The sequence below is a fragment of the Paramormyrops kingsleyae genome, chromosome 1 (genome assembly GCF_048594095.1).
Source record: "Paramormyrops kingsleyae isolate MSU_618 chromosome 1, PKINGS_0.4, whole genome shotgun sequence".
Lineage (NCBI taxonomy): Eukaryota > Metazoa > Chordata > Actinopteri > Osteoglossiformes > Mormyridae > Paramormyrops > Paramormyrops kingsleyae.
Window position 1 is genome coordinate 18,330,080 of NC_132797.1, and position 22,935 is coordinate 18,353,014.

The 22,935-nt window shown below is 43.4% G+C and overlaps 1 protein-coding gene across 1 annotated transcript in view; it reads right to left on the reverse strand.

Annotated features, from left to right (window-relative positions):
- Window positions 1–7,327: 7,327 nt before the first annotated feature.
- The window catches only part of LOC111847024 (filamin-C-like), a 29,543-nt gene continuing 13,935 nt past the window's right edge, over window positions 7,328–22,935 (reverse strand). The window contains exons 15-47 of the mRNA XM_072711172.1: window positions 21,888–22,011; window positions 21,588–21,748; window positions 21,181–21,271; window positions 20,766–20,935; window positions 20,490–20,607; window positions 20,001–20,263; window positions 18,986–19,583; window positions 18,650–18,823; window positions 17,484–17,646; window positions 16,725–16,885; window positions 16,473–16,640; window positions 16,256–16,379; window positions 15,967–16,123; window positions 15,659–15,848; window positions 15,532–15,555; window positions 15,180–15,427; window positions 14,918–15,017; window positions 14,678–14,818; window positions 14,351–14,479; window positions 14,089–14,262; window positions 13,126–13,287; window positions 12,607–12,810; window positions 12,344–12,496; window positions 12,099–12,221; window positions 11,374–11,616; window positions 10,784–11,062; window positions 10,535–10,672; window positions 9,920–10,035; window positions 9,526–9,658; window positions 9,178–9,354; window positions 8,782–9,000; window positions 8,455–8,652; window positions 7,328–8,108 (exon numbers count right to left, since the gene is read on the reverse strand). Coding sequence (XP_072567273.1) covers window positions 7,921–8,108; window positions 8,455–8,652; window positions 8,782–9,000; window positions 9,178–9,354; window positions 9,526–9,658; window positions 9,920–10,035; window positions 10,535–10,672; window positions 10,784–11,062; window positions 11,374–11,616; window positions 12,099–12,221; window positions 12,344–12,496; window positions 12,607–12,810; window positions 13,126–13,287; window positions 14,089–14,262; window positions 14,351–14,479; window positions 14,678–14,818; window positions 14,918–15,017; window positions 15,180–15,427; window positions 15,532–15,555; window positions 15,659–15,848; window positions 15,967–16,123; window positions 16,256–16,379; window positions 16,473–16,640; window positions 16,725–16,885; window positions 17,484–17,646; window positions 18,650–18,823; window positions 18,986–19,583; window positions 20,001–20,263; window positions 20,490–20,607; window positions 20,766–20,935; window positions 21,181–21,271; window positions 21,588–21,748; window positions 21,888–22,011 — 5,811 coding nt within the window. The 3' untranslated portion in view covers window positions 7,328–7,920. The remainder of the gene's footprint in view (window positions 8,109–8,454; window positions 8,653–8,781; window positions 9,001–9,177; window positions 9,355–9,525; window positions 9,659–9,919; window positions 10,036–10,534; window positions 10,673–10,783; window positions 11,063–11,373; window positions 11,617–12,098; window positions 12,222–12,343; window positions 12,497–12,606; window positions 12,811–13,125; window positions 13,288–14,088; window positions 14,263–14,350; window positions 14,480–14,677; window positions 14,819–14,917; window positions 15,018–15,179; window positions 15,428–15,531; window positions 15,556–15,658; window positions 15,849–15,966; window positions 16,124–16,255; window positions 16,380–16,472; window positions 16,641–16,724; window positions 16,886–17,483; window positions 17,647–18,649; window positions 18,824–18,985; window positions 19,584–20,000; window positions 20,264–20,489; window positions 20,608–20,765; window positions 20,936–21,180; window positions 21,272–21,587; window positions 21,749–21,887; window positions 22,012–22,935) is intronic.

The window sequence follows — 22,935 nt, forward strand, 5'->3', positions numbered from 1 at the left end:
CGCTGTTCCCTCTAATCATATCTTGGATGCAAATTAGCAATGTTCCCCATACATACGAATACTGCTACTATAAATAGTAAAATTGTTTGGAGAACAATCTAGACGCACTATTCGTTAAGCACATTTTTTAAACAGATATACTGACACATACACTAATACACATTTAAGCTGACATTAAGGACATATACTGTGCTGACCACATTGTGTGCAGATATTGTCTCTGTCAGCTTTGCTCGTGACCCCTGTGACCCTGCATATGGAAAATGGATGGATGGATGGATGCGCAATGTATTCGCTTCTTTGATCGAGCAGACTATATACGTGTGTTTGATTTGGTTCATTTTTGCTGATACACACATAGACTGTCTGAAGTCTGAAATTGAGAGTGAGCATGAATCATGAATATAACAAAGAGCCACCAAGGAACATTGCTGAAGACCCCCTGGATGCTCAACAAAATGCTTGTCCACACATCCTGCAGACTCCACACACACACACACACACACACACAGTGCAGAGGTCAAATTATACCCCTTCAGGCCAAATGGAATGAGGCAACACTGCTACCCAACCATCTGCTTAAATTCAATCTTTATTTATTGTGTGTATATTCACAGCTCAGTTATACAATGAAAAACCCAATGGCATAAATGGGTGGTGGAGCACCTGGTGGTGACAGGGGACTGACAACAGCCCAGAAATTTGTTGCTGACTTGGGGGGGGGGGGCTTGGTATATTTTGCTGATCATTATAAGTTACTCATTAATAATTTCCTGCAATTTGACCTGGAAACCTGCCAAGAGTGATCAGTGGGTTGGGCATCCCTGGAATATGAGCTATTTAATGCCAAGGTTGGGACAGACCGGCCCTCACAAGACTAGCCCACTGGAAAAGCTCCCGAACTTCCCCATGGCCAGTCCACGCCGCTGAAAGTATGTCAGATTCCCAGGCAGTGTAGGGGTTCAGGACAGGGTAATAAGCTGACCAGGATACCAGCACCTTGCAGGCCACATACACATACATATCCAAACATACCGTCAGACACTAGGGGCACTCTGGAGTTGTCAGTTCTACTTAACTGGATGTTTTAGCCCTGCGGATGGGAACCCAGGTGCCCAGAGAAAACCCATGTGAGGACACGCAGAATTTTAACCTCCAACTAGGAGCAACTGCTGACCACTATGGTGTCCTGGGTGTCTTTTCGTCATATCGGATGTCAAGGGGAAGTGGCTTTTGCATCTGTTGGATGTGCAGATCTGGTTCTGTCAAACTTACGTTACTGTAACATAGTCAAGGTCACTCGTTTGAGAAGGGCATAAAGATATTCATCCAAAAACAGTTAAAAGTACTATGCAATAAAATGGCCATACAGTAAAAAAAATATCAGTAAAATTGTGGTTTTACTTGACAGTAATTTAGCACTACATGTCATGTTTGTCTGAGTTCTGCAGTCTAGGAGAATCTTACAGACCTTTAAAATGTTCTTTTGTTGGCATTTTCTCCTTGTTTACAGGTTTCCACCTACAACTCAAAGAGATGCTCAGGTCTGAGGAGTATTAAACAGCAAAGAAAGTGAAGTCACCTTATCCGGTCTCATACAGCATATAGACTATGCAAGTTTGTTTTGGTAAGTTATGCTGTTTAAAATGGAAGTTTGGGGCTATCCACTGAATTTGTATCGCAGTATTTATTATTAACCACACTGGTGCTGACAATGCTAAACAGCCACACTTAGTTACAAAGGATCCATCTGATAATGCAGTGACTACACAATATCCTTAACAAAGCACCGATGGGCTGTAGTGCACAGCACCTGTCAGCTCAGAACATATTTCTATAAAAGAAATATGACAGATCACCACTGTTTTTGAAGCTGAAGCTGGCGAAAATTTATGGGGAAATTTATTATTCGTATGGAAAACAAATTAAGTCCTTGGGGGCAAACACCTGTGTTTCCCCCATCAGACATGAGGTGTGGCTCCTCATTTCATTTAACATTCATTCAGCATTTTGAGTTTTAAATTTAACCTTAATAATGCAACTGAACTCAGAAAGTAAACAGAAAGACTATGTACTCTTCTGTTAACTTTTGTGTATCAATCGCCAGCAATAATCACGTTGGCCAGGCATCTACAAATAGCATTCATTATTAATATGACCCTGAACAGACCGGAGCCTCCAGACTAGCGTTAACCTAACACTGAACAGGAGAGCCCAGCATTAAATATGCTGGACATCTGGCAGGATCTTGTTCATGGCAACAAAAGTTTAAAATTAGAATGTAAAATTTAACATTAGCTTACATACAAATGAACTGTAACAATAAAAATTGCAAGAATTTCTTATCAATGCAAAAATTTTATGATATCTTGTTGGATGGTTGAAAGAACACCTTTAACTGATGAGATTGGAAAATAGAGAGAAAAGAATTTGAGACCTGCTGATCCTGGAGATTGATAGGGCCTTTCTCAGAATCAGCTCGGTCCGCAGGTATCGACTGGCATTTAGGTCAGGGCACTGGGATGGTCAAGGAATAAGCTGGGTACTGATGTAACTGAACCATTTTTGTGTGCATTTGGAAGGATGTTTTGGATCATTGATCCAACCACAACCCAGTTTCAGTTTCTTGGCAGAGGCAGCCAGATTTTGATTTAAAATCTCCTGGTACTTTATGGAGTCATGTATCCTAACAAAATTCTCGTGGTCATTGGCGAAAACACAGCCACTCAACATCACTGACCCCCCACCAGCTTAACAGTGGTGAGCAGGGGGCTCATTTTAAAAAATATTCGTACATTCCCATGGAAGAATGTACGTACATACAAAAACTCAAATGTTTGTACAGTACGAACAGCATAAGTCAGATGTATAAAACCTTTTGTAAAGTACACAAGTTACAGGTTTATAAATCCCACTTATTGTAGAAATATATGTTTATAACGTAATTTCACAGACAGTGAAAGCCACAAATGTATTTGATAGTAGCAGTTCCAACTCAAAGTAAATAATAATAATAATAATTGATACTTTATTGATCCTCGTGGGGAAATTGTTTTTACGCCTCCCTCAACTTGCTCTTTGTAGAGAAAGTTGCCCGCGAAGGGCAGCCACCTGTTGGGGCGCCCAGGGAGCTGGGGGTTAAGGGCCTTGCTCAAGGACCCACAGACGTGCTGAGGCTGGGTTTGAACCGGCGACCTTGTGATTACAGGTACACAGGTTTAGTCCACTAATAATATATAAATATATAAAAATAACATAGAATACAAACATACAAATATGAAATATAAAACTTGGCAGAAACCGGTTATGAATCGCTTCCATTTTGCTAGCATTAGATTTGTTTATGTAATAACTTATTACATTATTGGCATTTAATTACATTATGAAACTAATATATAATATTTATTTTTGTTAGATAATGTAATAACATGAACAAATAATGTAATAACAGCATCCACAGACATTGGCATAACATATAGATGGAGCAAATCGGCACAATTCCCTACTTTCTTTTCCAAGATACAAACTGCTGAGTCTGTCAAACTTTAGTCCACATGTTAATGTTGTCACAAAGACTAATGGAAAACGAAATAGTCTAGAATTCATCTAAAATTAAGGGTGAAAATTTTCACTTAAGAGGAGGTACTCCAAGTGAATAGGCTAAAATATTCTCCTTCCTTCAACTTTGCAGAATGAATATACATTTTAAAATGATAATTTTGCAATTTATAATAACATTTATAAAGTTTCTTTCTATATTTGATAATAGATGCAAATTATGCATCTCATATATACTCATATGTATGCACATATTTGCATGCAGTATCAAAATCAATACAGCCTATGCTCAACTGATAAAGTCAAGAAGTTAAAGCTTTAGTTCCCCAGGAACTGAGCATTGCGCCTTCCCAGGGCGGCTCCATGGAGTTATTGTGTTGCACTGCCAACATTAGGCAGCAGAGGGAGCCACAGCTCTACTCCAAGACACACCCCCAAATCTGAAAGCAGCAAGCAGGGGGTCAAAGACTGTCACGAAGCTTCCCCACTACATTGAAAAGGAGTCACTGAAGCCCTACTGCTCACTATGCATCTTATGGAGTGGCAAAATAGCTGCTCCTTCATCTAGATTGTGGTCCATCTGGCACTGGCGATGCAGGGGAAAGTGCTCCAGGTCCTCCCCAGGCTCACCTCGGATGAGCAGGGGGACTGTGACCCTCTGGGTGCAGCACTGAAGCACTGTATCCACCTACAGCTGTCAGCAGAGGCTATGAGGGAGAAGCCGCCGATTTGGCAGAGGCAGGTGAGAGAGATACTGGGCGATTTTGCTGCTGATCTCTACAGTTATGCATGATGGGGTTACCTCATGCTATGCAAAAACAGATAGCACTCCATGCCATTGGCAAGGCATTAATTCCAGAGTGGCTTCGCCAACATTTCCAGGTGCTGGCTGATGCCTTGGCAGTGGCAGAGATGGTTGGAGAGATGTTGTCTCTTTCAGCAACCACACGAGTCACGCTAGGAGCTATGATACCCGCTGTTAAGCTGCACCTGCAACTCCAGGAGCCCCAATGGGAGAATCAAAGCAAGCTGTGTCGAGATGGAGCCTTCACCCCCCAGTAAGCCCCCAGCATTTCCAGACACCACTCTAGCTACACTCTTTATTGATTACGCACAGTGGTGGAAGCTATTCACCTTAGTAACACTCCATGTGTCTACAAGCCTCAGTGGTCAGAGCAAACCGGAAGTGCAGACTATAGAATTGATACCATGAAAATGAATATTAAAATGGTTTTTTACACAAGAGAATCAATACATTAGGGACATTCATTACTTTTGACAACATTACTGCTCGGGCATCCTCCCAGGTACAGACGAGTCGGCCCTGTTAGGGTGGAAAGCAATAGAGGTCAAACTTGATATCGGTGACCGGCGTGTGCGTGCTGAGGGGCCAGACCACTGACCAGGAGGTCAGGCTGGCCAACATTCTGGATGCCTGCATCATCAGACTGGGTTTGCTGTGATACTTGGGGGCTCACAGGGGCCACACCCCATCTCAACATGGACACATTGACCCTTCAAAAAGACTGATGCCAGCAAGCGGTAGCAGACAGGCACAACAGCAGACTCGCCCCCAGGTGTTCTGGCAACCCCCTGTCAGTGCGTCATATACCTGGGCAATCTGCTCACCTGTGCTCTAGATTTGGATGGAGTGCTTAAAAACTTGTGTACTGTCTTCATTGTCATTCAAAAGGGTCTTGCATCTTATTACTGCTGGTTCATGGAGAACTTTGCCAGAACCACTAAATGGCTCCACCACCTTGCCGGAAAGGGGCGTTCCATTGAATGGACTGAGAACTAAGCCCCCCACCTTCGAGTGCCTCTGGACTGTGTTCACCGAGGCCCCTGTACTGGTGTATCCTGACCCAGCACGTCCCTTCGTCCTGGACATGGATGCCAGCAACCAAGGGTTTGGCGTGTTGTCACAGGTGTGGCCTGTGCGTGAAAGGCTGGTAGCTTACTTCAGCCAGACACTGAGCCATCCCAAGTGCAACTACTGCATGACCCACTGCAAACTCCTGGCTGTCATCCAAGCCTGTTGCCAGTTCCACCCTTACCTCTGTGGACAATGCTTCTAGCCACGCATCAATCACATGTCCCTCACCTGGTTGTTAAGCTTCTTCCACTGTGGTTATTAGGGTAAGTAGCATCCAACCTTGCCCTCTGTGACTCTTCCCGTTTGGCCAGCAGGCATCGCTGGTTATCCTGCTTTTCCCCTCCCTGTCGTATTGCCCTTCAGCCCTAGTGTATTCTCCCCGCTCCCTGGACCACTGCATAGCTCAGTGGATTGAGTGTGTGGCTCAACCCATAACCCTCTGGTTATGGGTTTTCAGCTGGTCAGTAGCCAACTTCATCTGTACTGTATTTACTGGTTTTCTGTTTCTCCAGTGTTCGGTGTTTTCTAATTTGTTTCCCGGTTATAGGTTTGCCCTGCTTGTGTCCTGTTCACGTCTGGTCCTGTTTGTGTTTTGGTTCCAGGTTAATTATCCTAGCATAGTAATTCCCTGCGCAGAGGGTTAGTGTTTCCTAGTTTCAGTGTTTGTAGAATTCCATAGTTTTGTGCTTGTTAATTGAACCATCTGTGACTCATTGTCCTGTTCCTTTAGTGATTGGTTCATTTGATTATGATCTATACCTGTCCTTTGTTTGATCTGGTATTCTTTGTGTATTTAAATGCATCCCCTCAATTTGTTCGTTAATCAGTCATTTTGTTTAGTTACTGTGTGTTTATTGCTCTGCTCTGTTCTGTTGCTCAGTTCCCAAGTGTCTTTGCTTTGTGGTTTCTTTTGTTAAGTTTTTATTTCTCCCATCTTGTTTTGACCCCTTGCAGTCTCTTTGTTTTGTACCTTCCCCAGCGTTGTCAGTTCCATTAATAAACACCCTTTTTCTTGGAGCCATCGATCATCACCTTTTTTCACCTGCACCATGCAGTGAGAGTGGCTCTGTCCCTTTAAACCAACCTGGGTCACACTTACACACTACTGCACTGTAAAGTATGACTGGCCTACAAGTGTATTACATCAGTAAATAATTTTGGAATCTAATTACTGACCACAGGTTCTGGGGCCTGTATCATGAATCCTGCTTTGTAATACAGGCTCCTGGTCCTCAGTCTGAAACACTTTTGTTATCTAAGTGATCTGTAGCAACTTCTTTGCTTTTATAGTTTCTGCTCATTATCAGTGGGTAGAATTAAAGATTATAATTGTGCATGGATTTATTACTGTGATTCACATGGCCAGCATTATGTGTGCGGTTTTAGAAAATCAATCAACACCCTTCAGATTTGAGAATTGGACATTGCCGTGGTATAAGTACATACTGAACTACATTGTTGATTTCAGATTGAAATAGCTGGCACTTTGGCATTCCGCAAACAATACTGTTCTGCAACTGAATTTCTGCAGTAGAAACTGTGACAGTTTCTGAATCTGCATTTATGATGTGCAATTTCCACAGCAGGTAGTTTAATGGATGGCTTGTTCAGTCATGTTAAGTGTCTGTCATATATTCATGTTACAGAAGCAGTTTTAGGAGGTTAGGGAAGCTAGCAAACATCTGAAAAACAGATGTATGCAAATCCTATGGGTAAAATGGCTAATTCTGCCAAAGGTAAATGTATAAATCTTTTGAATGAACATGTTTTTCCATCACCGTCAATAATCACCTTTCTAATCAGCCATTTAGAAATGAAGAAGTATGACTCATTCACTTAGATCAAGCATCACCACTTAATGTCTTCAACAGTACATTTGATCATTACAGACAATTATTTCTTTTGGCAAATTAGCTTTATTATCTTTATTATCTGTGCTTTCTTTCCAAACAAAAGGTTATTAGAACAAACTATTAGGTTTCCATTTAAATACATACAAAATGATAAAACTTCAGAGTACTGTTAACTTCTTATTTCTAAAACACTCACGAATAAGATATCTTAATCAATGTTTCTGTATTTTTTCTTTGATTATTTTCCCTCTGAAGTCCGAAGAAATCTGTCATAAGAAAATCTTAATATCAACGTGACAGTGACATAACTGAAAAAGGCAATGTGTGCTGTCATGTGTTACAGTAATCTTGCCAAGGTTGTTAAATAGAAGAAAACTATAAAAAACCTTTAAAAGCTATTATACTAACGTAAAGCTTGATGAAATGGTTTGCATATTTGAATTTAAAAAATTAATAAGAAAAACTAAAGTGCTGATCTTCCAAAGGAAGTTTTTGTTATGGCTCTAAGCGTATAATCATGCTCAAAAAATAACACAAAATCAGCTCCAATACTTTAACTATAAATTCAGTGTATTATCAGGAGAGATTAAGAGTTTATGCATGTTGCAGTGCATTCCTCAAAGAGGATGTGTTCTAGGGCACAGTGACTTGGAAGGGGCTCTCTTGCACATTTTCATCTCCCCACTTGACAATAAGGATGTAGTCTCCTTTCTCTCTGACTGTGTAGGTGACATTGTATAACTTGTTACCCATATGTCTGACATACACCTCCTCACATGGGGCCTTGGGTCCATGAACGCCCACCATCAACATGTTCGTGCCTGGAAGAGAACATACTGTCACTGAGGGATAGATTTTTAGGAATTGTTTTCTGTTTGCTCTGATTAGGCTACTAAGCGCCTTGCATGATTCTGATGTTGCTGCTTTTTTGCCCATATGAAATGTTATTGACGGTATTAACTGCCTGCAGTAGTAATAGTAGAATGTTTTTTGCAGTGACCCTGTTATTGACCACCCTGCCGTGCAGTTATATATATGCACGTGCATATGACTTGGGAAGTTGTGGTGCGCACTGGAAAATGGGACTCCCATGAAAGCCACTGCGTAATTCTGACCCTGATCCGAGGGTGCCTGAGCATGCACACGTGAGTGTATATGCTCGCTCACCTGCTCTGCTGCAGTCTACAGTGAAGGTGTTCTTCTGTCCCACAAAAGCTTTGGAGAGTCCTGCCCCTCGGCACACCACCTTGCTCGCATCTGATGAGAATTTGGACAGGGTGCTGTAGGCGCTGCCCATTTTGGTGACCGTTTCCACGTGAACGGATGAGGTTTCATGAAGACTGTGTCCCCCTGACAGACGAACACCTAAAGGAAAAGACAGAGAAAGAATATAATTTCCAAACTACACTGCACAGCCTTGTTTCACTCTCCCTCATAGACACTGGAGAAGCACCACTACTAGGGACATGATAAAACCGCAAAATAGTAATGCACCTGTGACTTTAGCTTTGAATGGACTGCCGACGATGTGCTGTGGCCCGCCATATTTGATGGAGATGAGATAGTTCCCCGGTGCCATGGGTGTGTAAGTGACTAAGTATCCTTCAGGACACTCGCAGCAGTCAAGCTTCACCTTGGAGGGTCCGTCGATGGAGACAGACAGGGCCCCCGATCCTGCATTACTTGTATTCACAATAAACTTAGAGGGCACTCCTGTGGGGAGGGGGCAACAGGAGGCATGAGATGACAATCAGTGTGCTGTCCAATAAATGCAAAACATACAACTTAACAAATTAAAATGTTTAATCTGAACAAGTTAATATCAGAGAGTACAGATTATGTCACACAGAATCAGCACAATAAAAACATACTTGATGGCCATAGTCATACCTGTAGTGCCACCTTCTAGACCAGCTCCAAATGCAGAAACCATCCCTGGGTCACCAGCCTGTTCCAGCTCCCCTATATGGACTTTGAAAGGGCTGCCAGGGATGTGGCTCCCATTAAATTTTACATCAATGGCATGAACACCAGTCTCCCGTGCAATGAAGCGGATTGCAGTCTTGTCTGTGGAAACCAAGAGAAGGAAACTTTCTTTGACTCTGACAGGAAAAGCATCAAAACAGTTTACGGTAAAAGATCTTTAGCTATATGACTTAATTTCCTGAAAAGAATGTGTCACAACAAAGTTTGCTCTCATTTTATCTCTAATTCCATTCACCAGCTGTGCTTCCTTACCACCGTCCAGCTCATTGATATAACACTCCTGCACTGTCCCAGATGGCCTGTGCACCTTGGCATCAATAACACCCTGTGCTCCATTTCGCTGCACTGCAAAGCAGGCTTCCTGGTTCACCTTCAGACCCTTCTCCTGAAACAACATTGGGGGCGATTCAGAAGCTGAGAGACGAACTGGCGGAAAGAACGTCATGGCCAATGGCAGGAAGGAGAAAATTATAGTGAGGGTCAGGACAAAGAAGAAGAGAAAGTAAATGGAATTAGAATGAAAGGGGGTTTCTCAAGATGAAGCTCATGAAAGAGTGTCACTGCGGGACCCCAAAGGGGTGGGAAAGACCAGGATCTCATGTCTGGGGAACAGCAGCTGTGTCTGGCTCAGTGTGGCTGGGCCCACCTGAAGGCTGGTCACTGTGAGCCGTCGAGCATCATCTGACAGTTTAGCGACCGGAATGATGAATGGGCTGTCAGGTATGTGTTCATCATTAAACCTGATTGACAGCTCATAATCACCTGCAGAAAGACAACCACAAACACAACGCTAGTGTCTGCATTTCAGCACAATATCTCAGTTAGCAAGGTAACAGGAATTCAGTTCCAGTAAAGATCCCAGGGTGAACTTATTGGATTCTTTTTATTTTCATGGCATGTTGCACAAGTACTAGTACTACTGATTTGCCGGTAAACTGTGTTTTGAGAAAACTTTCTCAATGCTAAAGGTGTGTCATCTCGGCAGGTGGGTGCATTGAGTGTGTAGCAGGCAATAATGTAATAACTACCAATAATGTAATAAGTTCCATTCTTAATGTAATGAAAGTTGATAATGTAAAAACTGGCCAATAATGTAATACATTTGCTGAATCAATAATGTAATAGATTTTGGAGATAATGTAATAACTTCTAAGTTATTTCATTATCAACTTTTATTACATTAAGAACTGAGAAATTCATTACATTATTGGCACGTTATTACATTATTGGCTGCTATAAGGTGTTTACAGGAATATCTGACCTGACTCCTGGACAATGTAGATGACTCCGCATGAGCCATCCTTCCTGTCCTCAAAAGAGAGTTCTGCCTTGCTGGGACCCTCCATAGCGATGGATAGCCCCCCGGCTCCAGCCTCCCGAGTCCAGATGCTGAATTCCGCTGCAGGGAATTTTATAAGTACTTGATCACATGATCAGTTGTCTCCAGGGATTGATTTGGTGCCAGGGCAGTTTTTAAAATCACGTTCACAGAAATTTCAGGAAAACTAACCTGGGACACCCGCCACACCCCTTTCCAGCCCTGGGCCGCCTGCTCGAACCTTGTGGGCTCCACCCTCCCCCAGGGGCCCCACTGTGAACTGGAAGGGGCTCCCAGGGACGTGCTGGCCTCTGTACTTGACGCTGACAGTGTGGGGGCCCATTTCCTGGGGCACGAATCGCACGCTGTAGGTGCTGTCCTCACCCTCCACAATCTCTGTGGTCTCCATTTTGCCACTAGGGCTGGTCACCTGGGCAGTCATCTCCTGGGTGCCGGCTTCAAGGGAGATAGCTGAAAGCAGGCAGACTGCTGAAACACACTCTCAAGGGAGATAGCTGAAAGCAGGCAGACTGCTGAAACACACTCTCAAGGGAGAAACTGTATACTGTGGCAGATCTCCCCACTGAATTTACAGATAAAATCTACCATGGCTGATTATTATTTATTACAATGCTATTTTAAACCCATTCACATGAGTTCATATGGAAATGTACGGTGAATTCCTAAAAGGTCACAGTTGCCACAAGTAATTTCCTCGCTTGAGTAATTTCCTCTCTTTTTGTATTATGAATTCTGGCCAGCAGGATGGCGCTCACACATACCTTCTTGTCTGAGAGGCATCCCGCTAAAGGAGCCCAAGCTGTCTCGACTCAGGAATCCCCCAAAGATGTTGCGGAAGGGGTCCCCCCCAAGCTGTGTGCTCTCCTCCACATGGACTTCCCGGTGGGTTTCTCCGCCGCGTATCTGGCTGACCTGTGTGCGCTCTGTACGCATATATGTATGGCTGCTGCGCATGAGGGACCGTGTTAATCGCTCCTGAGCCGACACCATTTGGAACCAATTCCCTGAGAAACAGAAGGGACAAAGGGCATTCACAGCACTATACAAGACCAGATCCTTCTAATGCCACATTTATAGGTGTAGATTTTGGGGGTTCAGGGGAGACATCGTCCCAGTGTTGAGATGGGTGGGGGGGAGGGGAAGGATGATCAAATATATCATATAATGGTTGGTTTACAAAAAACGCATAGGATTAATATATCTCATCACATAATTACATTTTTTTTTCTGATAGTTTTTACCTGGAGAACCGGTAACCTGTGTTAAAATGGTTTAATCTAAACTCCAGCTACGGCAGGTACCAATAATGCAACGTAATGTCACATGTTTGACCCTGATATACCCATCCAACCCAATGTTAATATGAGACCTACGCCCTGGGTCACGCTGGTCAGTTTTTTGGAGGTACACATAGACAAAGCACATGCAGCTGCTCTATTGTGTTATCTCCTTTGAATGACCATTTGAAGAGTGCAAAGAATCGCACCTGGAATTTTGAGGTTGAGATCACAGGTGGTGCCCACCGAGGCAATAGATGATGCCTGTCTCTTCCGGGTGATGCTCTCCTTCATGCGGCCTTCACCAGTAACCCTCACTGTGAATGGACTTCCTGCAAGGGAAGCAGATTTTGTCAGGGTTGGCTGCAGAGGTTCGTAATATCTGAACCGTCCTTGCTGACAGGCACTGCATTAGGTAATGCAACTTCCATGCTGCACCGGTGGTGTGGTTTACCTGGGACATGCTGGTCAGCAAACTTGATGTTGATGATGTAGTTACCCGGCTCTGTGGGACAGTAGGTCACCTTGCATGTCCCATCTTCTGAATCCTCACAGTTGATATCAACTTTACTTGGACCTTCAATTGACAGCCCTAGACCTCCATAACCTAAACAAGCCATGCGGAGATGGAATGATTAAAAGATGATTCAATAAGCATTCCTCAAAAACATTGTTCTTTTATGACTATAACTAAATAAATCTTAACCACTCCCTAACCTGCATTCCTTGTGTCCACGAAGAACTCAGATATTTGAAATGTGCGACCCTCCAGTAGGCCCTTGCCGAACACCTTGACTCTGCTGGCGTCCCCAATTTCAGACTGGCCCACCATGATCTTGAAAGGGCTGTTATTCACATGCTTGCCAGCTTTCTTCACACTCACCACATGTTCACCTACTTCTTTGGGTGTGAACGAAATCCCTGCAAGAGAAAAGCTGGTCAGAGAAGCACCAACTCAAATTGCTTCCACGGACTAAAATCCTGAAGATGAAACATTGAAATTCATCAAATGTTTTTAAAGGAATATATTCACCATGGAGCAGTTCCAGTAAAGTCTCAATACTTTGAGGTGGGTTTATACTGTACAAAGATCAAGTATTTACTTCACCGAGACAAATTTCTTGTACAGTACGTGTGATCAATAAAATCATTAAATGTTCAAAGCATTGGATTCTTGTATCCCAAATAACCATGCAACATAGAGTACAAAGAGTTGAAGCCTTGTGAGAGGCTCACCAATGTGGCGATTGGGCAGCCTCTTCAACAGACAGGGTTCCTCACTCCCAGATGGAGCTCTGATACTGGCTGTCAGTGAGCTCAGGTCAGTCTCTGTGATCTTCAGAGACACATCTGTTGTTGTACCAACATTCAACTGAGATGTTCTTAAGGAATCATCAGCTGCAAAATGAGATACAGACATACGAGTAAGACAAAGAACATTGTCTTAACTGTCTTAAATCGAACTTGCGTATCAAAAACTCTTATCACTTTAAAAATTCTATATTCCTTAATTTCCCAACAGTTGATTGAATTCCTGAACAGTTAGCCTGCTTGAGTGAGGTGAGTGGCAAAATTTGTACTGAATACAAGTACAAATATCTCCTTTTTGATCATTCTCTGTAAGAAGTCTGCAGACAGCTGACTATGCATCAGCAGAATTAAAACCTGGCGCCTCATATGAAGAGATGTTCCGCAAATTAAGATACAAACATACAGCAGTTCAGTATTTGAATATTTATCATAAGAAAAGTAATATGTGAAAAGTAAATGTTCTGCATAAAAATCTCAAATAAGCTTAAAGCACAAAAAATAGCTGAATATAACAGCTTTACTTGTTTAGGTTACCATATCACCGAAGATTTCTATAGGTTAGAAACTGAAAAATATGCAAATAATAGGCATAGAGAATTAACAAAAAAAAAAAAAAGAGTATACAGAGTGGAGCCAGCCTTGATCTGTAGGGTAAACATGTCCTTTAAGAATATTTCAAAATAAGAAACAAACATTTGTGATTAGTATTTGCTACTTTATGCGCAAGCAAATTTTCGACATTTACAGCCTACTGAACCAGTTTAGTGTGGTTTCTTATGCAGATTATCTAAATGAGGTGATAGGAACCACATTTACTGAGGATGAATGTGCATGAATATAACTAGGTGCCAAATTTGCAGTGAGCCTGCCTCCTAACGGCCGACACACCTGTGATCTTGGCAGTAAAGGGACTCCCAGGGATGTGCTTATTATCGAACTTTACGATGATGGTGTAGTCTCCTGGAGCAGTCGGGAGGTAGGACACAGTGCATGTGCCATCCTTGTTATCCTTGCAGGTGATCTCTGCTTTAGATGGGCCCTCCACAGCCAGTGACAGACCACCTGAAAGGAGAGGTCACACACTTGTACCAATGAAGCATTATTGCTCTAGAGAAAAAGGCTGTTTTTAGTACGGCAGAATGAGAAGTACCTTGCCCAGCATCCTTAGTGATAATAGTGAAGACTGCAGGCTTGTTTGTTATGCCGTGGCTCAGACCTGGTCCATAAGCCGTCACATAACTGCAGCTGATGGCATCCACATAGAACTGCAGTGGACTGCCTGAGGAGACCAGGAACCCCTAATTTAACTGATCCTGCTGTTTAAGCATCTTACAAACAAGAGAACTAGCTAACTGGATATAATGTGGAAAGTATAGGAAGTTAAATGGTTTACCATCTAAAAATACTCAGGTACTCAGTTTTTCACAACATATTAATGCAACTCTTTACTGCCAAATACTCCTCTCAGGGTCTGTACCTGGAATGTGGTTGCCATCGTATTTGAGGTCCATCTCATGCAGACCTTTCTCAGTGGGAGAGTAGCGTACTGTCAATGTCCCGTCCTTATTGTCTATTATGTGAGGGGTAGCCGTCTTCCCTGAAGGCATGCGGACTTCCCCTAAGAAGTACATATTGAAGTTTATTCCATGCCTCGGTCATTCAGAGTCACACATAAGATGAACTCGGCTACGGCCTTTCCTTATCTCCTGGAGCTCACCTGTGACTTCGCCCTTCTGCACAGTGAATGGAATAACCAGGTTGAAGGGACGAAGCCTTGGCTCCATGCTGCCAACTGGAGTAATGGGCTTATCCGTGGCCTAAAAAAAGGAAGAGCTTATTTACAAATAGCACTGCTTAGAGCAGGGCATCATAGGAAGATGGATACTCTTCAAATGACCTACGGAATGGTCAGTGTCTATATTTGAAGTATTCTTACTTCAAACATATGGTCCTCATGCACTTGGTCAGGAAAGGCTTACCACCACATTAAAGGGGCTGTTGGGGATGAGCTGCCCTCCAAAGCGGATGGTGATGACATATTTGCCTGGCTCAGGGGCAGTGTAGTAGATGTCAAAGGTACCATCTGAGTTCTCCACCACATCCATGTCTAGCTCAGAGCCATCAGGAGCTGACAGTTTACAGGTGACCTTGCCCTTCCCCGCAGCCTTCGCATCCACAGTGATGACTGTTTCATCTCTTAAAACAATCGTGGAGCCAAGACCTGTACCTAAAAACGATTGAGATGCACTATGTTACCTGTTCCCATCTTTCAAAACCAACAAGACAATGATATACAGTACTTCTGCTTTTAAACAAAAGTTATCTGCTCACCCAGTCCATGTCCGCCAATAGATACTGCAGATAAAACAAAATTAATTCACTAGATGCTCTTCAAAAAATGTTGCAGTGTGAGAATATAGTTTATAATTTTATATGCAATATATAGGAGATGGCTTACCCCTGACCACACACTTGCTAGCGTCACCAGTTGGCACAGCGTTGATGTGGTAGGGCGAATAAGGTATCTCATCCCCACCGTACTTGATGGTAATTGTGTAGGGGCCAGTCATTGCAGGCACATAGGACACAGTGTAGGTTCCATCTCTGTTGTTCCGGATGTTCGCCTTGGTTGGCTTCCCCTCTGGGTCCTGGTGATTAGCTTATTTTATGTGATTTTATCCTAATCCATGCTACTGCTATATGGATTATATTGCTATATAAGTCATTTCACTTTTCTCTACCAAACGAGCAAGACGCTTTTCTCACCACGATGTGCACTGTGAGAAGGCCCTCGCCTGCGTGCCGCGCATCAATGGTAAACTCCACAGGCAGGCTGGCTGGCACGCCAGAGGAATCGAGGCCAGGGCCGCTGGCCTGGACCTTACTGGCATCATGGGTGGGCAACACTTTGACCTGGAAGGGACTGTGGAGAGATTGTGGAGGTTGTCTTTATCTGGAATAATGTACTGAATGTTATTTTAATTGTTGTTATATTTACTAAGCACTCTGTACTTGCCCTGACTATTTCGTCAGAGAACATATGTACGCTCCTCACCTGCGGGGGACTTGTTGTTCAGCATACTTGACAGACGCGGTGTAAGGGCCATCGTGAGCGGGGGTGTACCTCACTGTGTGCGTGCCATCACCATTGTTATTGATGCTGACAGGCTCCATGGTCCCTGAAGGATCAAGATCAGTTTGGAATCTCACTCTTCAAAACTACCTGTATGTTTGTGTTAATACACTATGATGGGAAATGCATGTCCTCTTACCTGTAGGCCCAACGAGCTGGACCTGGAGGGGGGCCACACCTGCTTTGCTGGTATCCACAGTAAAAGTCTGTGGAACCTGAGCCCGAACCCCACTCCCCAAGCCAGGCCCAGAGCACTTCACCTTACTGGGGTCCACAGGTGCCTTAATAGGCACACGAAAGGGGCTGCCTGTAAGACGGAGATGGCTATTCACTATCCTACAGATTACAAGCCTGCTTTATTGGCTGGTCTATAATTGCATAAAGATAGTACCTGGGATAGGTTGGCCTCCAAAAGAGATGTTGATATCATAGTCCCCAGGTGCAGAGGGAAGGTACTCCACACTGCAGCTGCCATCCTTGTTGTCTGTGCAGGACATCTTTGCCTCAGAGGGCCCTTCAATGGCCAGCCCCAGACCCCCAGTCCCAGCACCTCTGAGGAGAAGAGGGAATAGCAGCCCAAATATTCAATGAAAGCAAAAGGAGTGTGTCTTCAAAATTCTATCTCACTTGCGCAAATATAAAAAGCAGGATAAAAGGTATCTGCCATATCAGAATGGAGGAAGACAGAAATAAAATATCCATGCATGCATCCATCCATCCATATTCTCTCCATATCTCCTACCCTGGTCACAGCAGTCTGGACCCTTTCCCAGAAGCTACAAGGCAAGGCAGCCAATAAGCTCTGATGGAGCACCAACATACCAATCGGCAACTCCAATTCACCTTAGCATGTTATTGGATTGTGGGGGGAAACTGGAGAATCCAGAGGAACCCCCACAACAACACAAGGAGAACATGCAAACTCCACACACATAGATGGTGGAGACAGAACCCTGGTCTGAGAGGTGTGAGGCAACAGTGTTAATAAAAGTGATATATCTTCTAAACAAACTGTACTGGGGTTTACTACAGTGGCATGGTGGGGGACACTACAGTCCCCCTTCTACATAACAGTTTGTTTGTGTGTTTGGCAGTAAATCTGCTTACCACTCATGGAACCCAACCCACCATGACCATGTCCAACACGCACCTAGTTTCCACAGTGAAGCAGTTGACCTTGTTGACCAATCCCTGCTCTAGCCCGGGGCCATAGGCACGCACACGGCTGGGGTCACAGCCTTCAGAGACCTGCACCCTGAAGGGGCTGTTGGGAATGGCGACGTCATCATATAGGACCTCAATCAGGTGCAAACCTAGGTGTAGGACAAATCAATCTGTGAATTTTCTAAATATGTAGATCTCCCTGAATCAGAATGATACATTTGGCTATTAGTTTATTTCTTATGGTTTTAAACAAGATTTCCCAACACAGGGAAAAAATGCTAAATGTTTTCATTCAGACTTTATCTGTAATGTAAACTTTGCAGCAATATTCCCATACAGAGAGCAGTAAAAACTTTTAATAAGCAAAACTGAAGTAAAATGGATAATTCCTCCTTCCCCAGAATCTTCCAGACACGTCCACGACAGCCATTGGGCAACTGTTATGTTGTTACTGAGAGTCTGTTCCGGGCAGCTCCCTGTCAGTGACATGATGCCAAAGTCTGGCTCCGATCCACGAGCTTCTGCTTTGATGTAACAGCTATTTATACAGCCCCCCATAAAGACTGCACTTGCATGTCCCTCTGTTCTAACACTTGTCCCTATATGGCAGAAGTATTGCAGACAATGAAACCTGAACAGTTCCAGGCCCTGCCCCCCTTCAACTAGGAGCAGAGGCACTTCTTTAATGATCCATGTGGGTGCTGTTATGAAATAAAACGCAACTCTATAAAAGCAGCAACACACAAGGGAGAGTTTGAAGCCTTCCAGATCACCTAGCCAAACTAAAGAGAATCCAGGGCACCTTCTCTGTAAAGCTACTGAAATAATGTTTAGAATCAGACTTGCTTCTTTCAGTATTCAATGCTTTTACATATTATTGAGTAATGCCTCCTTTTCAATATGGTGGAAAAGTAAAAAAATATATATCACTATTCTGTGATTTTTAGGGTTATTGTGAAAGCACTGAGTCGCTTCTCTAATAAAAGCAGTGAGACTTCTTCAATAGGTACAGCAGTAGCATTAACATTAATATATTTTTGTATGAGTCACTGCTCATCTTTTTTTATATTTGTCTTAGACTTAATTGCAATTGCATCTGCTTAAATTAAATTGCAAATTATGTAGATCTGATGTGATACTAACAACACTTACCATCTTCATATGCAGTGTACTCCACTCTGTAAGTACCATCCTCCTTGTCGGAAATATAGATATCGGTGTTTGCCCCTGATGGGTTGATTATCCTTGCCTTCACATGATTGCCCCCAGTCTTTGTCAGACCACGGGCATCAACAATGAAGTGCGTGGTTACTTCGCGAAGAACCCCTGTAATTAATGACATGCATCAAGGATAAGACTTCTGTTTACAGCAGAATGGAGGATGATGGGAAATCACAGTGCCACACAATGTCACTGTCTTTATACATTGTTAACTATTGTTTTCTATTGTTACATTGTTAGAGAGCTCTGTCAGGAGTAATTTATTACCTCTGGGTTCCACCCCTGGTCCGTAAACCTTGACTCCACTGGTATCAATGGCAGGCGCCACCTGCAGGTGGGCAGGGAACTTGGGCACATTGTGCCCACCGTATTTGATGGTGATGGTGTACGCGCCTGGGAAGGGTGGGGTGTAGGTGATGGAGTAGGTTCCGTTGCTGTTGTTTTGAATATGTACCTCAGCTTTGGCCCCCGATTCGGAGACAATCTCAATGGTCAGCTCAGCATTTCCAGCCTTGGAGCAGTCCACGGTGAAGGTGCCTACCTCGCTGGCCTTGCCACGCTCCAGACCCGGCCCACTAGCTGTGACTTTGCTGGGGTCAAAAGCTGGCTGGACCAGGGCCTTGAAGGGTGAGCCAGGGATGTGAGTATCAGCGTACAAGACGTTGATAGCATACTCGCCTGGCTCAGTCGGTATGTAGGATACAGAGCAAGAGCCATCACCGTTGTCCTGGCACTCAATTTTTGCCTCACATGGACCCTCCACTGTCACACCTAGTCCACCTGTGCCTGCCCCCTTGGTATCTATGGTAAATGGAGCTGGCTTTCCTACAACACCTCCTTTCAGACCTGGTCCATATGCACGTACCTGTAGATTAAGAACAACAAACAGATCTGTGTAAGTTCTCATGAAACTTGTTGATGCAGAGGGCTAAGAAACATCCATTGATCGTAATTGTCCTCTTCATCCACATTACCCTGCTGTCTCTGGGTTCTGTCTCAAACTATGACTACACTATGAGCAGAAAATATGGCATAATCACACACATGGATGACTAAGACTGCATTATATAAAACAACATAAATACAGTAAATGTTTGTATTCCCCACACCCTAACCAGAAAAAGTGGTTAAAAGATGTGTAGATGGATGGATGGATGTTTGGATGTTTTGATGCTTATAATGTACTATCTGCCTCCCATGTATGTTTCTGTGGACAGACATGTCTGCTAAATAAATAAATGTAGATGCATTCAAAGAGAGTGAATTGCTGTATTTTACTTGCCTTGGAAGGATCAGGGGGTATAACACCTTCCACGGTGAAGGGGCTTCCAGGAACTGGGTTTCCATCATAGGACACATCCACTTTGTAGGGGCCTTCTTCAGGGGGAATATAATGCACAGAGTATGCACTGTTTGTCATGTCAGGCTGGACTTTGCATGGGATTGGCCGCTTAGAGGGTGATGTGATCTTGACATCTACTTTGCCTTGCCCACCAGCACCCCGAGTGTTCACCACAAACTCCTGATCCTTCCCAACCTCTACTTCTGTGGAATGCAAAGAGACAGGCTCTTTTAAACTCGCTCCAATGGGGTCATTTATGAATGCAAATTCTACTAAAAGAGCAAACTTAAACTAACACCATTAGATGATTTAAATATTCTTTGTGAATTGGACTAAATCAAAAAGCAGGAAATTCTGTCTCTCATTCACAGGGACATTGCATGCATAGTTAATTTATAGAGGAATCCTCATTGAAAGCAGGGTACTAACTTTTGTTAAGGCCTTGAACCTGGACTTGGCCAAGGTCTAGGGGAGAACCCACGGTGATGGTAAATGGGCTTTTTGGAACCGGATCATTTCCATAGGTGACGGAGATAGTCATGTTTCCCTGCAAATAAAGCAGGTGGGGAAATAAAGAGCTAATTCTCTTTGTCATTCAGTAAGCAGTTCTCTAACAGACTGAGTGGTCCCCTTTACATAAAAAGCTAACATAAAAAAGTCAATAACAGATGAATCATGACGCTCCCCCCTCAGCAGTGGACATACCTGCTGCACAGCAGTATATTTGACAGTGTAGGTATAGTCATGATTATCGATGATCTCAAAGTCTTGCACCGCCTGTCCCTTGATGGCTCCATCAAACTGGACATCCAGTTTAGCCTTACCCGCCCCCTTGGTGAAGACTGTGAAATGAGTGGGCGTGCCCACTTCCACACCTACAACACACAAGCTTCCATCAGCCCATCTGTGCTGTAGACCAAGGGTTTCTGTTCGCTCTCTGTATCAGTGTCATATTGGCCTTATATTGGCTTCACTAATAGCTTTGTTTATCAATCTTTTTGTGTGCTTCAATTTATTTTTGTGTTGATACAGCAGCTAAAGGGTCTGTGTCAGGCTAAGCATTAATGGTGGCAGAGAGACTAAGAAACCCCCAATGAAATGCTGCTAAACCAGATCTCACCTGTCTTGTTAAGCCCAGGGCCCTCTGCCCTCACCTTGGCAGCATCATGAGACGGCTGTACCTTAACATGGAATGGGCTGATGGGGATTTCCTATAGACGGGGATTGGCATAAATACATAATAGGCATTAGTTTCATTATTCTATTTGGAAAAGCAAATATAGCTACAATTTGTACTAAGCACTTAAATTGTAAATTTAATGATTAAACAAAGTACCAAAGCAAAAGCAAAAACATTGCTGCAAGACACTCTTATGAACACAATATTATTAAAAAATAATGTCACTAAAATAAAAAGGCATTATTTGCAGATATGAGACATTTGCACTGTGAAAACAGATCGATTTCTTTCTACAGAGATCCAAACAGTAAAACCATTCCCACTGCTGACTGCTTCAAAAGCCTCACCTGGTCTCCAAACAGCACCATAATTGTGTAGTTACCAGGGCCAGGGGGTGTGTATTTTACTGTGAAGGTGTCATTGTCATTCTTGATTATATCGAAGTCGATGTCCACCTCATTGGGACCCACAACCCCAGGGGCACACTTGATGCCAATACTGACATCACCTGAGAAATTTGGACACGATCAATGAGTGGTAACGCATTACGGCCAAGTAAATAGAAAAGGCAACAGGAATAAACAAGCTGTAAGTCTCGAGACTAATATCCTGCTTTGCTGACCTACTTCATGTGAGCATTCCCTTACCTTGTCCAGCTTCAGCGCAGTCCACAGTGAAATATGTGGGCTCATTGGCCTTCAGCCCTGTTTTCTGCACTCCTGGCCCGTACACCTTAACTTTTCCTGGGTGACTACCTTCCCCAACGACTACCTACATGTGAACAGAGAGCATGATACTGGAGTCAAAATGAGGCCAAAATGAGGTTTACGACCAACTGTAAGCGGTGGTGGATAGTTCAGGTACAGAAAGTAAAAATCCAGACCAAGATTTTGTTTTAACCAACCAGTTCAGTATAAAGAGTGGACCTGAACTATCCATCTCTGACTATAACACAATGAAAAAGTCACAATACAAAGAACATAAGAACATAAGAACATAAGAACTATACAAACGAGAGGAGGCCATTCGGCCCATCGAGCTCGCTTGGGGAGAACTTAACTAATAGCTCAGAGTTGTTAAAATCTTATCTAGCTCTGATTTAAAGGAACCCAAGGATTCAGCTTGCACTACGTTATCAGGAAGACTATTCCATACTCTGACTACACGCTGTGTAAAGAAGTGCTTCCTTAAATCCAGTTTGAAATGTTCTCCCGCTAATTTCCACCTATGGCCACGAGTTCTTGTATTTGAACTAATGCTGAAGTAACTATTCGGTCGAACAGCATCCAAACCTGTTAGAATCTTATAGACCTGGATCATGTCCCCCCTCAGTCTCCTTTGCTTGAGGCTGAACAGATTTAGCTCAAATAACCTTTCCTCGTATGACATTCCTCTAAGACCAGGAATCATTCTTGTGGCCCTACGCTGCACCTTTTCTAAGGCCGCTATGTCCTTTTTAAGATATGGTGACCAAACCTGTACACAATATTCTAGGTGAGGTCTCACCAAGGAATTGTATAATCTTAGCATTACCTCCCTTGACTTAAACTCCACACACCTGGAGATGTACCCCAACATCCTATTGGCCTTTTTTATTGCTTCCCCACACTGGCGAGAATGAGACATGGAAGCATCAACATACACACCAAGGTCTTTCTCATAATCAGCTACCTTTATTTCAGTAGGTCCCATAAA